At 36.9% G+C, this 15,884-nt stretch overlaps 1 protein-coding gene across 1 annotated transcript in view; it reads right to left on the reverse strand.

The window, feature by feature from the left end:
- The window catches only part of LOC131942401 (transcription initiation factor TFIID subunit 2), a 49,447-nt gene that overhangs the window by 14,857 nt on the left and 18,706 nt on the right, over positions 1–15,884 (reverse strand). Inside the window, exons 13-24 of the mRNA XM_059302249.1 lie at positions 15,136–15,197; positions 14,697–14,811; positions 13,281–13,390; positions 11,293–11,358; positions 10,458–10,590; positions 9,955–10,074; positions 9,269–9,409; positions 8,856–8,966; positions 4,445–4,533; positions 4,083–4,199; positions 3,398–3,537; positions 2,866–2,935 (exon numbers count right to left, since the gene is read on the reverse strand). Of these exons, the coding sequence (XP_059158232.1) occupies positions 2,866–2,935; positions 3,398–3,537; positions 4,083–4,199; positions 4,445–4,533; positions 8,856–8,966; positions 9,269–9,409; positions 9,955–10,074; positions 10,458–10,590; positions 11,293–11,358; positions 13,281–13,390; positions 14,697–14,811; positions 15,136–15,197 (1,274 nt within the window). The remainder of the gene's footprint in view (positions 1–2,865; positions 2,936–3,397; positions 3,538–4,082; positions 4,200–4,444; positions 4,534–8,855; positions 8,967–9,268; positions 9,410–9,954; positions 10,075–10,457; positions 10,591–11,292; positions 11,359–13,280; positions 13,391–14,696; positions 14,812–15,135; positions 15,198–15,884) is intronic.

The following is a 15,884-nucleotide window of genomic DNA, read 5'->3' on the forward strand; positions in this document are numbered from 1 at the left end:
TGTGTCCACTGTGTCTGAGTTTAGTGTGTCCACTGTGTCTGAGTTTAGTGTGTCCACTGTGTTTGTGTTTAGTGTGTCCACTGTGTCTGTGTTTAGTGTGTCCACTGTGTCTGAGTTTAGTGTGTCCACTGTGTCTGAGTTTAGTGTGTCCACTGTGTCTGAGTTTAGTGTGTCCACTGTGTCTGAGTTTAGTGTGTCCACTGTGTCTGTGTTTAGTGTGTCCACTGTGTCTATGTATAGTGTGTCCATTGTGTCTGTGTTTAGTGTGTCTACTGTGTCTATGTTTAGTGTGTCCAGTGTGTCTATGTTTAGTGTGTCCACTGTGTTTGTGTTTAGTGTGTCCACTGTGTTTGTGTTTAGTGTGTCTATGTATAGTGTGTCCACTGTGTCTGTGTTTAGTGTGTCTACTGTGTCTATGTTTAGTGTGTCCAGTGTGTCTATGTTTAGTGTGTCCACTGTGTCTATGCTTAGTGTGTCCACTGTGCCTATGTTTAGTGTGTCCACTGTGCCTATGTTTAGTGTGTCCACTGTGTCTGAGTTTAGTGTGTCCACTGTGTCTATGTTTAGTGTGTCCACTGTGTCTATGTTTAGTGTGTCCACTGTGTCTATGTTTAGTGTGTCCACTGTGTTTGTGTTTAGTGTGTCCACTGTGTCTGTGTTTAGTGTGTCCATGTTTAGTGTGTCCACTATGTCTATGTTTAGTGTGTCCACTGTGTCTATGTTTAGTGTGTCCACTATGTGTGTGTTTAGTGTGTCCACTGTGTTTAGTGTGTCCACTGTGTCTGTGTTTAGTGTGTCCACTGTGTCCACACTTAGTGTGTCCACTGTGTCCACGCTTAGTGTGTCCACTGTGTTTAGTGTGTCCACTGTGTCTGAGTTTAGTGTGTCCACTGTGTTTAGTGTGTCCACTGTGTCTGAGTTTAGTGTGTCCACTGTGTTTAGTGTGTCCACTGTGTCTATGTTTAGTGTGTCCACTGTGTCTGAGTTTAGTGTGTCCACTGTGTCTGAGTTTAGTGTGTCCACTGTGTCTGAGTTTAGTGTGTCCACTGTGTCTGTGTTTAGTGTGTCCACTGTGTCTATGTATAGTGTGTCCACTGTGTCTGTGTTTAGTGTGTCTACTGTGTCTATGTTTAGTGTGTCCAGTGTGTCTATGTTTAGTGTGTCCACTGTGTCTATGTTTAGTGTGTCCACTGTGTTTGTGTTTAGTGTGTCCACTGTGTTTGTGTTTAGTGTGTCCACTGTGTTTGTGTTTAGTGTGTCCATGTTTAATGTGTCCACTGTGTCTATGCTTAGTGTGTCCACTGTGCCTATGTTTAGTGTGTCCACTGTGTCTATGTTTAGTGTGTCCACTGTGTCTGAGTTTAGTGTGTCCACTGTGTTTAGTGTGTCCACTGTGTCTATGTTTAGTGTGCCCACTGTGTCTGTGTTTAGTGTGTCCACTGTGTCTGAGTTTAGTGTGTCCACTGTGTCTATGTTTAGTGTGTCCACTGTGTCTGAGTTTAGTGTGTCCACTGTGTTTAGTGTGTCCACTGTGTCTGTGTTTAGTGTGTCCACTGTGTCTGAGTTTAGTGTGTCCACTGTGTCTGTGTTTAGTGTGTCCACTGTGTCTGAGTTTAGTATGTCCACTGTGTCTATGTTTAGTGTGTCCACTGTGTCTGAGTTTAGTGTGTTCACTGTGTTTAGTGTGTCCACTGTGTCAGATTTTAGTGTGTCCACTGTGTCTATGTTTAGTGTGTCCACTGTGTCTGAGTTTAGTGTGTCCACTGTGTTTAGTGTGTCCACTGTGTTTGTGTTAAGTGCGTCCACTGTGTCTATGTTTAGTGTGTCCACTGTGTCTGAGTTTAGTGTGTCCACTGTGTCTGTGTTTAGTGTGTCCACTGTGTTTAGTGTGTCCACTGTGTCTGTGTTTAGTGTGTCCACTGTGTCTATGTATAGTGTGTCCACTGTGTCTGTGTTTAGTGTGTCCACTGTGTCTGTTTAGTGTGTCCACTGTGTTTAGTGTGTCCACTGTGTCTGTGTTTAGTGTGTCAACTGTGTCTGAGTTTAGTGTGTCCACTGTGTCTGTGTTTAGTGTGTCCACTGTGTCTATGTATAGTGTGTCCACTGTGTCTGTGTTTAGTGTGTCTACTGTGTCTATGTTTAGTGTGTCCAGTGTGTCTATGTTTAGTGTGTCCACTGTGTCTATGCTAAGTGTGTCCACTGTGCCTATGTTTAGTGTGTCCACTGTGCCTATGTTTAGTGTGTCCACTGTGTCTGAGTTTAGTGTGTCCACTGTGTCTATGTTAAGTGTGTCCACTGTGTCTATGTTTAGTGTGTCCACTGTGTCTATGTTTAGTGTGTCCACTGTGTTTGTGTTTAGTGTGTCCACTGTGTCTGTGTTTAGTGTGTCCATGTTTAGTGTGTCCACTATGTCTATGTTTAGTGTGTCCACTGTGTCTATGTTTAGTGTGTCCACTATGTCTGTGTTTAGTGTGTCCACTGTGTTTAGTGTGTCCACTGTGTCTGTGTTTAGTGTGTCCACTGTGTCCACACTTAGTGTGTCCACTGTGTCCACGCTTAGTGTGTCCACTGTGTTTAGTGTGTCCACTGTGTCTGTGTTTAGTGTGTCCACTGTGTCTATGTTTAGTGTGTCCACTGTGTCTGAGTTTAGTGTGTCCACTGTGTTTAGTGTGTCCACTGTGTTTAGTGTGTCCACTGTGTCTGTGTTTAGTGTGTCCACTGTGTCTGTGTTTAGTGTGTCCACTGTGTCTGTGTTTAGTGTGTCCACTGTGTTTGTGTTTAGTGTGTCCACTGTGTCTAGTGTGTCCACTGTGTCTGTGTTTAGTGTGTCCACTGTGTCCACTGTGTCTAGTGTGTCCAGCTTACCTGAGGTATGGATCTTTTTCATTCAAAATAAAATCCAAGACCCACCTGAGGTGGTCACCAGTCAGATCCCCTACAACAAACAAACCACGGGTTAACAAATGAGTACATCAGTCAGGTACTCAGTACATCAGTCAGGTACTCAGTACATCAGTCAGGTACTCAGTACATCAGTCAGGTACTCAGTACATCAGTCAGGTACTCAGTACATCAGTCAGGTACTCAGTACATCAGTCAGGTACTCAGTACATCATTCAGGTACTCAGTACATCAGTCAGGTACTCAGTACATCAGTCAGGTACTCAGAACTTGGGTCAGGTACACAAAATTGGAGTGTTAAACCTCTGCTAAAAAGCAAGATCTACAAACATGTTCTAAAAACAAGATCTACAAACGTGGGCTACAAACATGTTCTAAAAACATGGGCTACAAACATGTTGTAAAAACAAGTCTACAAACATGTTCTAAAAACAAGATCAATAAACATGGGCTACAAACATGATATAAAAACAAGTCTACAAACGTGGCTACAAACCTCGTATAAAATCTACCAGACATGTGATGGCTGCCACCCTGACATCACGGAATATTCCGGGCTGGGCATAATCTTTGAAAACATCTGAGTCTATTGGCAGGTGACCCAGCTTCTGAAGGGTCCTGATAGTGTACAGGCAGCTGTGGGTGGGGGGGGGGGGGGAGTGTTATGATAGTGTACAGGGAGTGGGTTAAAAGAAAGTGTACTCTAACTGGTGCTGACAGATGGGAGTGATTGACTTACCTGACAGATGGGAGTGATTGACTTACCTGACAGATGGGAGTGATTGACTTACCTGACAGATGGGAGTGATTGACTTACCTGACAGACGGGAGTGATTGACTTACCTGACAGACGGGAGTGATTGACTTACCTGACAGACGGGAGTGATTGACTTACCTGACAGATGGGAGTGATTGACTTACCTGACAGATGGGAGTGATTGACTTACCTGACAGACGGGAGTGATTGACTTACCTGACAAATGGGAGTGATTGACTTACCTGACAAATGGGAGTGATTGACTTACCTGACAGATGGGAGTGATTGACTTACCTGACAGATGGGAGTGATTGACTTACCTGACAGATGGGAGTGATTGACTTACCTGACAGACGGGAGTGATAGACTTACCTGACAGACGGGAGTGATTGACTTACCTGACAGATGGGAGTGATTGACTTACCTGACAGTGACCGTGTATCTGTAGCAGGGCATGAGTTTCTCTAGATTTAAGCACCGCACCACCTCCTCCAGGACTTGCTTGGTTTCTGTTGACAATGTGTCTGATGTCACAACTTGCCTGTCAGTGACAAGAGCAATGTGTCAGGTCAGAAACTTAGCCATTAGTTGAGGTGACACTTAGGTTGTTGGTTGGGGTGACACTTAGGTCATTGGTTGGGGTGACACTTAAATCATTGGTTGGGGTGACACTTAGGTCATTGGTTGGGGTGACACTTAGGTCATTGGTTGGGGTGACACTTAGGTCATTGGTTGGGGTGACACTTAGGTCATTGGTTGGGGTGACACTAAAAGACTGAAGCTGACCCTGTGATGAGTGAGACATTGGTGACAGCAGGTGTGATGCTTGCAGACAGAGCTTCCACTAGGGCGGCACGGTAATAGTTGTCAGACCACTGGAAATAAAATTTTAAAATAGTTGTCAGACCACTGGAAATAAAAATTTTAAAATAGTTGTCAGACCACTGGAAATAAAATTTTAAAATAGTTGTCAGACCACTGGAAATAAAATTTTAAAATAGTTGTCAGACCACTGGAAATAAAATTTTAAAATAGTTGTCAGACCACTGGAAATAAAATTTTAAAATAGTTGTCAGACCACTGGAAATAACATTTTAAAATAGTTGTCAGACCACTGGAAATAACATTTTAAAATAGTTGTCAGACCACTGGAAATAAAATTTTAAAATAGTTGTCAGACCACTGGAAATAACATTTTAAAATAGTTGTCAGACCACTGGAAATAAAATTTTAAAATAGTTGTCAGACCACTGGAAATAAAATTTTAAAATAGTTGTCAGACCACTGGAAATAAAATTTTAAAATAGTTGTCAGACCACTGGAAATAAAATTTTAAAATAGTTGTCAGACCACTGGAAATAAAATTTTAAAATAGTTGTCAGACCACTGGAAATAAAATTTTAAAATAGTTGTCAGACCACTGGAAATAAAATTTTAAAATAGTTGTCAGACCACTGGAAATAAAATTTTAAAATAGTTGTCAGACCACTGGAAATAAAATTTTAAAATAGTTGTCAGACCACTGGAAATAACATTTTAAAATAGTTGTCAGACCACTGGAAATAAAATTTTAAAATAGTTGTCAGACCACTGGAAATAAAATTTTAAAATAGTTGTCAGACCACTGGAAATAAAATTTTAAAATAGTTGTCAGACCACTGGAAATAAAATTTTAAAATAGTTGTCAGACCACTGGAAATAAAAATTTTAAATAGTTGTCAGACCACTGGAAATAAAATTTTAAAATAGTTGTCAGACCACTGGAACCACATTTTAAAATAATTGTCAGACCACCGGAAATAAAATTTTAAAATAGTTGTTAGACCACTGGAAATAAAATTTTAAAATAGTTGTCAGACCACTGGAAATAAAATTTTAAAATAGTTGTCAGACCACTGGAAATAAAATTTTAAAATAGTTGTCAGACCACTGGAAATAAAATTTTAAAATAGTTGTCAGACCACTGGAAATAAAATTTTAAAATAGTTGTCAGACCACTGGAAATAAAATTTTAAAATAGTTGTCAGACCACTGGAAATAAAATTTTAAAATAGTTGTCAGACCACTGGAAATAAAATTTTAAAATAGTTGTCAGACCACTGGAAATAACATTTTAAAATAGTTGTCAGACCACTGGAAATAAAATTTTAAAATAGTTGTCAGACCACTGGAAATAAAATTTTAAAATAGTTGTCAGACCACTGGAAATAAAATTTTAAAATAGTTGTCAGACCACTGGAAATAAAATTTTAAAATAGTTGTCAGACCACTGGAAATAAAAATTTTAAATAGTTGTCAGACCACTGGAAATAAAATTTTAAAATAGTTGTCAGACCACTGGAACCACATTTTAAAATAATTGTCAGACCACCGGAAATAAAATTTTAAAATAGTTGTTAGACCACTGGAAATAAAATTTTAAAATAGTTGTCAGACCACTGGAAATAAAATTTTAAAATAGTTGTCAGACCACTGGAAATAAAATTTTAAAATAGTTGTCAGACCACTGGAAATAAAATTTTAAAATAGTTGTCAGACCACTGGAAATAAAATTTTAAAATAGTTGTCAGACCACTGGAAATAAAATTTTAAAATAGTTGTCAGACCACTGGAAATAAAATTTTAAAATAGTTGTCAGACCACTGGAAATAAAATTTTAAAATAGTTGTCAGACCACTGGAAATAAAATTTTAAAATAGTTGTCAGACCACTGGAAATAAAATTTTAAAATAGTTGTTAGACCACTGGAAATAAAATTTTAAAATAGTTGTCAGACCACTGGAAATAAAATTTTAAAATAGTTGTCAGACCACTGGAAATAAAATTTTAAAATAGTTGTCAGACCACTGGAAATAAAATTTTAAAATAGTTGTCAGACCACTGGAAATAAAATTTTAAAATAGTTGTCAGACCACTGGAAATAAAATTTTAAAATAGTTGTCAGACCACTAGAAATAAAATTTTAAAATAGTTGTCAGACCACTGGAAATAAAATTTTAAAATAGTTGTCAGACCACTGGAAATAAAATTTTAAAATAGTTGTCAGACCACTGGAAATAAAAATTTTAAAATAGTTGTCAGACCACTGGAAATTAAATTTTAAAATAGTTGTCAGACCACTGGAAATAAAATTTTAAAATAGTTGTCAGACCACTGGAAATAAAATTTTAAAATAGTTGTCAGACCACTGGAAATAAAAATTTTAAATAGTTGTCAGACCACTGGAAATAAAAATTTTAAATAGTTGTCAGACCACTGGAAATAAAATTTTAAAATAGTTGTCAGACCACTGGAAATAAAATTTTAAAATAGTTGTCAGACCACTGGAAATAAAAATTTAAAATAGTTGTCAGACCACTGGAAATAAAATTTTAAAATAGTTGTCAGACCACTGGAAATGGAAATAAAATTTTAAAATAGTTGTCAGACCACTGGAAATAAAATTTTAAAATAGTTGTCAGACCACTGGAAATAAAATTTTAAAATAGTTGTCAGACCACTGGAAATAAAAATTTTAAATAGTTGTCAGACCACTGGAAATAACATTTTAAAATAGTTGTCAGACCACTGGAAATAAAAATTTTAAATAGTTGTCAGACCACTGGAAATAACATTTTAAAATAGTTGTCAGACCACTGGAAATAACATTTTAAAATAGTTGTCAGACCACTGAAAATTAAATTTTAAAATAGTTGTCAGACCACTGAAAATAAAATTTTAAAATAGTTGTTAGACCACTGGAAATAAAATTTTAAAATAGTTGTCAGACCACTAGAAATAAAATTTTAAAATAGTTGTCAGACCACTGGAAATAAAATTTTAAAATAGTTGTCAGACCACTGGAAATAAAATTTTAAAATAGTTGTCAGACCACTGGAAATAAAATTTTAAAATAGTTGTCAGACCACTGGAAATAAAATTTTAAAATAGTTGTCAGACCACTGGAAATAAAATTTTAAAATAGTTGTCAGACCACTGGAAATAAAATTTTTAAATAGTTGTCAGACCACTGGAAATAAAATTTTAAAATAGTTGTCAGACCACTAGAAATAAAATTTTAAAATAGTTGTCAGACCACCGGAAATAAAAATTTTAAATAGTTGTCAGACCACCGGAAATAAAATTTTTAAATAGTTGTCAGACCACTGGAAATAAAATTTTAAAATAGTTGTCAGACCACTAGAAATAAAATTTTAAAATAGTTGTCAGACCACTGGAAATAAAATTTTAAAATAGTTGTTAGACCACTGGAAATAAAATTTTAAAATAGTTGTCAGACCACTAGAAATAAAATTTTAAAATAGTTGTCAGACCACTGGAAATAAAATTTTAAAATAGTTGTCAGACCACTGGAAATAAAATTTTAAAATAGTTGTCAGACCACTGGAAATAAAATTTTAAAATAGTTGTCAGACCACTGGAAATAAAATTTTAAAATAGTTGTCAGACCACTGGAAATAAAATTTTTAAATAGTTGTCAGACCACTGGAAATAAAATTTTAAAATAGTTGTCAGACCACTAGAAATAAAATTTTAAAATAGTTGTCAGACCACCGGAAATAAAATTTTAAAATAGTTGTCAGACCACCGGAAATAAAATTTTAAAATAGTTGTCAGACCACTAGAAATAAAATTTTAAAATAGTTGTCAGACCACCGGAAATAAAATTTTTAAATAGTTGTCAGACCACTGGAAATAAAATTTTAAAATAGTTGTCAGACCACTGGAAATAAAATTTTAAAATAGTTGTTAGACCACTGGAAATAAAATTTTAAAATAGTTGTCAGACCACTGGAAATAAAATTTTAAAATAGTTGTCAGACCACTGGAAATGGAAATAAAATTTTAAAATAGTTGTCAGACCACTAGAAATAAAATTTTAAAATAGTTGTCAGACCACTGGAAATAAAATTTTAAAATAGTTGTCAGACCACTGGAAATAAAATTTTAAAATAGTTGTCAGACCACTGGAAATAAAATTTTAAAATAGTTGTCAGACCACTAGAAATAAAATTTTAAAATAGTTGTTAGACCACAGGAAATAAAATTTTAAAATAGTTGTCAGACCAGTGAGATACATTTTACCAAGGTGAGATAGTAAGATACACTTTACCAAGGTGAGATAGTGAGATACATTTTACCAAAGTGGGATAGTGAGATCAATTTTACCAATGAGGGATAGTGAGATAAACTTTACCTTGTTTCTAGAGTTGTCATTGTATTTGAAAAGGTCCAGTAGGAACTTGGTGATCTCAGCCAGACACAAGTTGTGTGTGTCTCTCAGTCTAGCCATGGCCTGGGGCATGGTCTGAAATATAACAAGTCATGGTCTGAAATATAACAAGTCATGATCTGAAATATAACAAGTCATGATCTGGGGCATGGTCTGAAATATAACAAGTCATGATCTGAAATATAACAAGTCATGATCTGAAATATAACAAGTCATGATCTGGGGCATGGTCTGAAATATAACAAGTCATGGTCTGAAATATAACAAGTCATGATCTGAAATATAACAAGTCATGATCTGGGGCATGGTCTGAAATATAATACAGGAACTCATGATCTAGGGCATTGTCATGATATTGGGCAATGAAAGGACCTTACCTTTAGCAAATAATAATGTTGAAAGTTGGAGAAATTGTTCTGTCGGACAATGAAAGGACAAGAATGAGACCCAAACATCTTGCGGAAGATTGCAATCATTGCAGGTGGGCCAGTCCATGTTCCGATCATCAAATTAGCAATCTGAGAGAAACAGCAGTTGTTGGATGATGTACCAACAGCTAAATGTTACTTGTTGGATGATGTACCAACAGCTAAATGTTACTTGTTGGATGACTTATGAAAAGGTTCTATGCCCCCTCCCCTTCAAAGTTTTTATGTTATATTATAAAAGTATGCTCTAAGTTTTGTTATAATAACAAAAGTATACCCCAATGTTTTGTTATAATAACAAAAGTATGCCCCAATGTTTTGTTATAATAACAAAAGTATGCCCCAATGTTTTGTTATAATAACAAAAGTATGCCCCAATGTTTTGTTATAATAACAAAAGTATGTTTACAAATGTTTACAATATATCACTATCCACCACACACCTCAGTGCCTGATGATAGACCTAGTTGCCCCCCCCCCCCCCGGTGTGATGAGATAGGCATAACCTCCTTTTCCCATTGTCTGACAAGATAGGTCTATTCCCCCCCCCCCCCTTCTGACAAATGAGGCCTAACCTCCCACCCCAATTGCTTGATGGGATAGGCCTAAACCCTAGATCATTTCCAGATAGTGACCTTTGCTAGGCAGTAGCAGGCATCTTGTCTGACCCTGTAGTAGCACTCCTCGTTCTCTATGGTGTCTGTCAGGGCAGCCCTTGAAGCTGGTGTTGGGAACTTGCCTAAAGCATCAATTGCCTGCTCAAACAAAGACAGCTGGATTATACATTAATAGGACAGCAATTAAAAGCAACAACAATACATCCCTAAACTCACCTCAAATTGTGCCACAATACATCCCTAAACTCACCTCAAATTGTGCCACAATACATCCCTAAACTCACCTCAAATTGTGCCACAATACATCCCTAAACTCACCTCAAATTGTGCCACAATACATCCCTAAACTCACCTCAAATTGTGCCACAATACATCCCTAAACTCACCTCAAATTGTGCCACAATACATCCCTAAACTCACCTCAAATTGTGCCACAATACATCCCTAAACTCACCTCAAATTGTGCCACAATACATCCCTAAACTCACCTCAAATTGTGCCACAATACATCCCTAACTCACCTCAAATTGTGCCACAATACATCTCTCAAACCTAAGCTGATACTGCCACATGTAGTCTGGCTGCTCAAAGTTGACTGTCCTCAACAGGTGCATGTCTGGGTCCAAGCGCAGCCACAGAACAGGAGAGTCAGCACTGGAATGAGTCAGGACAATGGAGTCAGAGCAGGGGAGTCATCAAGTTTAGAAACATTATGCCTAACCTGAGCTGCAACAACTTTTCATGTCAAATGTGTCAAAGTTGTCAGACAGTGACACAACATTCTAGAATCTACAACAAACACTGACATAAAAAAAAGTCAATTACCTCTTGGGCTTGTAAAAAAGGTATAAATAATATATTCATAAATCTTCTCCTGTCTTCTACCTAGTCTGTCAATACTTTGTTCCTAAAACCTCTATACAACAACACCCCAGTCTTCTATCTTTTCTTTTGTTCTCTTCATCCATGTGGATAACTCACTCCCCCTCCCTCCTTATTCCCCCCACCCTCCTGTGCATAACTCACTCCCCCTCCCTCCTTATTCCCCCTCCCCTCCTGTGCATAACTCACTCCCCCCACCCTCCTGTGGATGGTTACTCACTCCCCCCCACCCTCCTGTGCATAACTCACTCCCCCTCCCTCCTTATTCCCCCCACCCTCCTGTGCATAACTCACTCCCCCTCCCTCCTTATTCCCCCTACCCTCCTGTGCATAACTCACTCCCCCCACCCTCCTGTGGATGGTAACTCACTCCCCCCCCCCACCCTCCTGTGGATGGTAACTCACTCCCCCCCCCACCCTCCTGTGGATGGTTACTCACTCCCCCCCCCCACCCTCCTGTGGATGGTTACTCACTCCATGGCTGATAAATCCATGTCCACCTCCTCCCCAGTCATCAATGGAATCTTTTTTCTCTTGTTCCTTGAATGGAACAAATCATAGGAAAAATAAGACTGGTTATAAATGTGTATGTGCGGTTATAAATGTGTATGTGCGGTTATAAATGTGTATGTGCGGTTATAAATGTGTATGTGCGGTTATAAATGTGTATGTGCGGTTATAAATGTGTATGAGCAGTTATAAATGTGCATGTGTGGTTATAAACATGCACAAGTGGTTACACTTATATGCGTGTTTACTTATGTTTATGCATGTTTAAATATGTTGCTTCCCTAGAACCAGGCTGTCTAATCTATTATTTTTAGTTTTCATAACGTACTTTGAAATCTTGTTTTGAAACATTTTAAAATTTTTTACTCAAAGTTTCTATGTGGACCGAGCCTACTATGTTCACTTAGTTTTGAAACATTTTAAATTTTTTTACTCAAAGTTTCTATGTGGACCGAGCCTACTATGTTCACTTAGAGTAGGATGCTCGCTAAAGAAGATTTCATGCAATCTTTGTACTAACAAAATAAACCGGGAGTGATCTCCCCAAAACTTTCTCGAATATTCTTATATAACACTACAGGGGATGTCAACGCGGGATATAGACATGATTTTTAATCCATGTTTAATTACTTAAACTTTTAAAAATAGAATCTCATAGAAAAAAATAATTGTGCACCAAGTGAATGACAAACAATTTGTGTATAATGAGTAGTTTAAAAAGTCATCTGCGTTTTTTTTTTTTTTTTGAGAAATCGAAAATAGCGTAAATAGCGTAATGGAAATAACTCAAAATTTGTCAGAATTTTGTCTATCTTTAACAGTACTCAAATTATAGGCTTTTGAAAAATCAAAAGTAGAATAAGTTCCACTTCAGGTTATCGGAAATTGCTCAAAAGTTGAAACAGAACTGCAAATTTGATGTCATACTTATATATGAAATTTCATCAAGCTAGCTGTAAAGTTGCGCAAGTTATTATGTTCACAGACACACATAATTGTAAAGCCCAGCTTTTCCGACTCAATTACGCATAATATGCAGAAATTTTTATAAACCTGCATTTATAATTTTTGCCTGATTAAAATAATAAGTCCCCTATACTCCGTATATGATGGGACGGAGTGGTCTAACGGTAGAGAGCTGGACTGCTAACCCGTAAGTCTCGAGTTCGAATCCGGGTTCAAGTCAGTAGACCGTCCCTGAGTCCACCCAACTCTGATGGGTACCTAACTCACGTTAGGGAAAGTAAAGGCGGCTGGGCATAGTGCTGACCACACTATCTTTTCATATGCCGAAGTCACAGAAACAAGTGAACTCTACTTGACTTGCCCCATAGACCGTCAGGTTTGAAAGGGAAACATTTTTTTATGGTGAAGATAAAGGTACAATCATTTTATTTACCATGAAACGTGGATGGATTAGGATCACTAAAACAAGTGAAAAATTGAGTTAAAAATCTGGTTCTGGGAAAGTGAAGAGTATGAGTGTTAAAATGTGAATGAGTAGTTTGTAATGGCTCATAAACATTTCTACAAAGCTGGTGTAAATGTAGGAGGCTGGCCTTAAATAACATTATATGTACATTCTAATAATGATGCTAAAACTGTGGACTACTGAAGGTAGGTGGATAAGATGGGGGTGAGAGGTAAAACCAACATAGCCTGCAGCATATGTGCATTCATCAAAGGACATTTGATGAGAGGTAAAACCAACATAGCCTGCAGCATATGTGCATTCATCAAAGGACATTTGATGAGAGGTAAAACCAACATAGCCTGCAGCATATGTGCATTCATCAAAGGACATTTGACAGACTTGGCTCTAGTTGGCCTGCATCTACTTACATTATACTTACTAACTACTTATAATCTACTTACATTCTATTTACTAGCTACTTACAACCTACTATTATTCTATTTACTACCTAGTTACATTCTATTTACTACCTACTTACCTTCTACTTTTGGAGTGACAAGTGATCTCAAACTTTGTTTTATTTTCTTCTATTTTAAACTGGTGATTAAATGATCCATCTAGCTCTTGAATTGTCACATTTAATGTTCCCTGAAAAAATTGTTGTTATTAACATTTAATGTACCTTGAAAATTGTTATAAAACTCAACCTAACCATAACCATATATATATAATCTATATAACCATACATTTACCTTTAAAATACTAAACATTTGATATAACCATACATTTACCTTTAAAATACTAAACATTTGATATAACCATACATTTACCTTTAAAATACTAAACATTTGATATAACCATACATTTACCTTTAAAATACTAAACATTTGATATAACCATACATTTACTGATATTAAACTAATCAAGCCTTAAAGTTTATTCCATCAATCAAATCATTCATTAGTTTTAAAAAAGGGGAGGGGGAGGGCATGAAATTTTTTTCTCGACAATTTGACTGAGTTTTCAGGTTTTTCAAACTTCCTTCTTCTTCTGCTTAGTTCTTAATTTTACTGTTGGAAGTGATTTCCTCCAACACCATAAAGCATACGTGTCAACTGGTTATGCATACGTGTCAACTGGTTATGCATACGTGTCAACTGGTTATGCACCATTCAGACCATTGGCTCTGATTTCTTTTTGTATTTGCTGCCATAGACTCTGTCCAACCAAGAACAAACTACAAGGCAGCAGTTGTTTGATTTGCTGCCATAGACTCTGTCCAACCAAGAACAAACTACAAGGCAGCAGTTGTTTGATTTGCTTCCATAGCCTCTGTCCAACCAAGAACAAACTACAAGGCAGCAGTTGTTTGATTTGCTTCCATAGCCTCTGTCCAACCAAGAACAAACTACAAGGCAGCAGTTGTTTGATTTGCTGCCATAGCATTTGTCTAACCAAGAACAAACTACAAGGCAGCAGTTGTTTGATTTGCTGCCATAGCCTTTGTCCAACCAAGAACAAACTACAAGGCAACAGTTCTTGGATTTTGGAGTTGTCTCTCCAAGAAAATCCTCATCGGCCCGAGGGTTTGAACTCAAGACTTATTAATATAGCAACCATGAGCTTTAGCGACTGGACCACACCGACTAAAACATTTCAAGGACATTTTAAAATTGGTCAAGGACACACCATAGACCTGAGCATCTGCATGATGACAGGTGGGTGGGGTCAGGTCAAGTTAGAGAGGACTAAAAGAACTATAAAGAGAACTGCAAATGTCTGTTTGATACATACATTGATAGTCCTTCAAAGAAACTGGCAGTTATTTCATTTGTGACTAAACAGAAACAGTTCCAAAAATAAGTTTTCCAACTTGACTCAGTTCAAGTTAAAAGTATCTCTTGGGGAGACAGTTTTCAAATGGCCTAATGGATTTGTGTCAGAGCTTGCTTACCACATATTTTAAAGCTCCTGGCGCATTTAAATCCTGTCTAATGTCAAGCTCCACCACATTTCTCTTTCTGTTGAAAACAAAATTCCCCGTGAATCTGGCACATCCCCCTTGGTATCTGGGACACTGAGTTAAGGCATCATTACAAGTCTCACCAGTACAAGGTCATTACATTTAGTACTGTTCATTACATACAGCATCTGTCATTACATTTAGTATTGGTCATTACATACAGCATAAGTCATTACATTTAGTACTGGTCATTACATACAGCATCTGTCATTACATACACTATCTGTCATTACATTTAGTATTGGTCATTACATACAGCAGATGTCATTACATTTAGTATTGGTCATTACATACAGCCCATGCCAATATATACAGCATCTGCCATTAGATATATCATGACATATATATACTACATGAGACTAAAGGATACACCCAGATGTCAATGAAAGGCTCAATGTCCTTGCCGGTTACAGTGAAGATAATCTTTAAAAACTAAAAAAAAAAAGTTTGTGTAACACATTTTGTTAGATAAACTGCTATTAGATAACAAAACATTTTCCAGCCAACTGAAAAACATGTTACAGTTAGCTCATTAAAAATTTTCTTATGAATTAACGTAAATATCTTGTCTATTGTTGTAAGATATTTGTAAAGTAGTGAGCAAGCAACAGACAGCTGATGTGACAGATGATGTACTGACAGATGATGTACTGACAGATGATGTACTGACAGATGATGTACTGACAGATGATGTACTGACAGATGATGTACTGACAGATGATGTACTGACAGATGATGTACTGACAGATGATGTACTGACAGATGATGTACTGACAGATAATGTACTGACAGATGATGTACTGACAGATGATGTACTGACAGATAATGTACTGACAGATGATGTACTGACAGATGATGTACTGAGAGATGATGTACTGATGGATGATGTGATGACAGATGATGTGACAGATGATATGACAGATGATGTACTGAAAGATGATGTACTGAGAGATGATGTACTGATGGATGATGTACTGACAGATGATGTGACAGATGATATGACAGATGATGTACTGAAAGATGATGTACTGAAAGATGATGTACTGAAAGATGATGTACTGAAAGATGATGTAATGAGAGATGATGTACTGATGGATGATGTGATGACAGATGATGTGA

Source organism: Physella acuta, unplaced genomic scaffold (genome assembly GCF_028476545.2).
Source record: "Physella acuta isolate Inbredline_101_S28 unplaced genomic scaffold, ASM2847654v3 ptg000405l, whole genome shotgun sequence".
In the NCBI taxonomy this organism is placed as follows: domain Eukaryota; kingdom Metazoa; phylum Mollusca; class Gastropoda; family Physidae; genus Physella; species Physella acuta.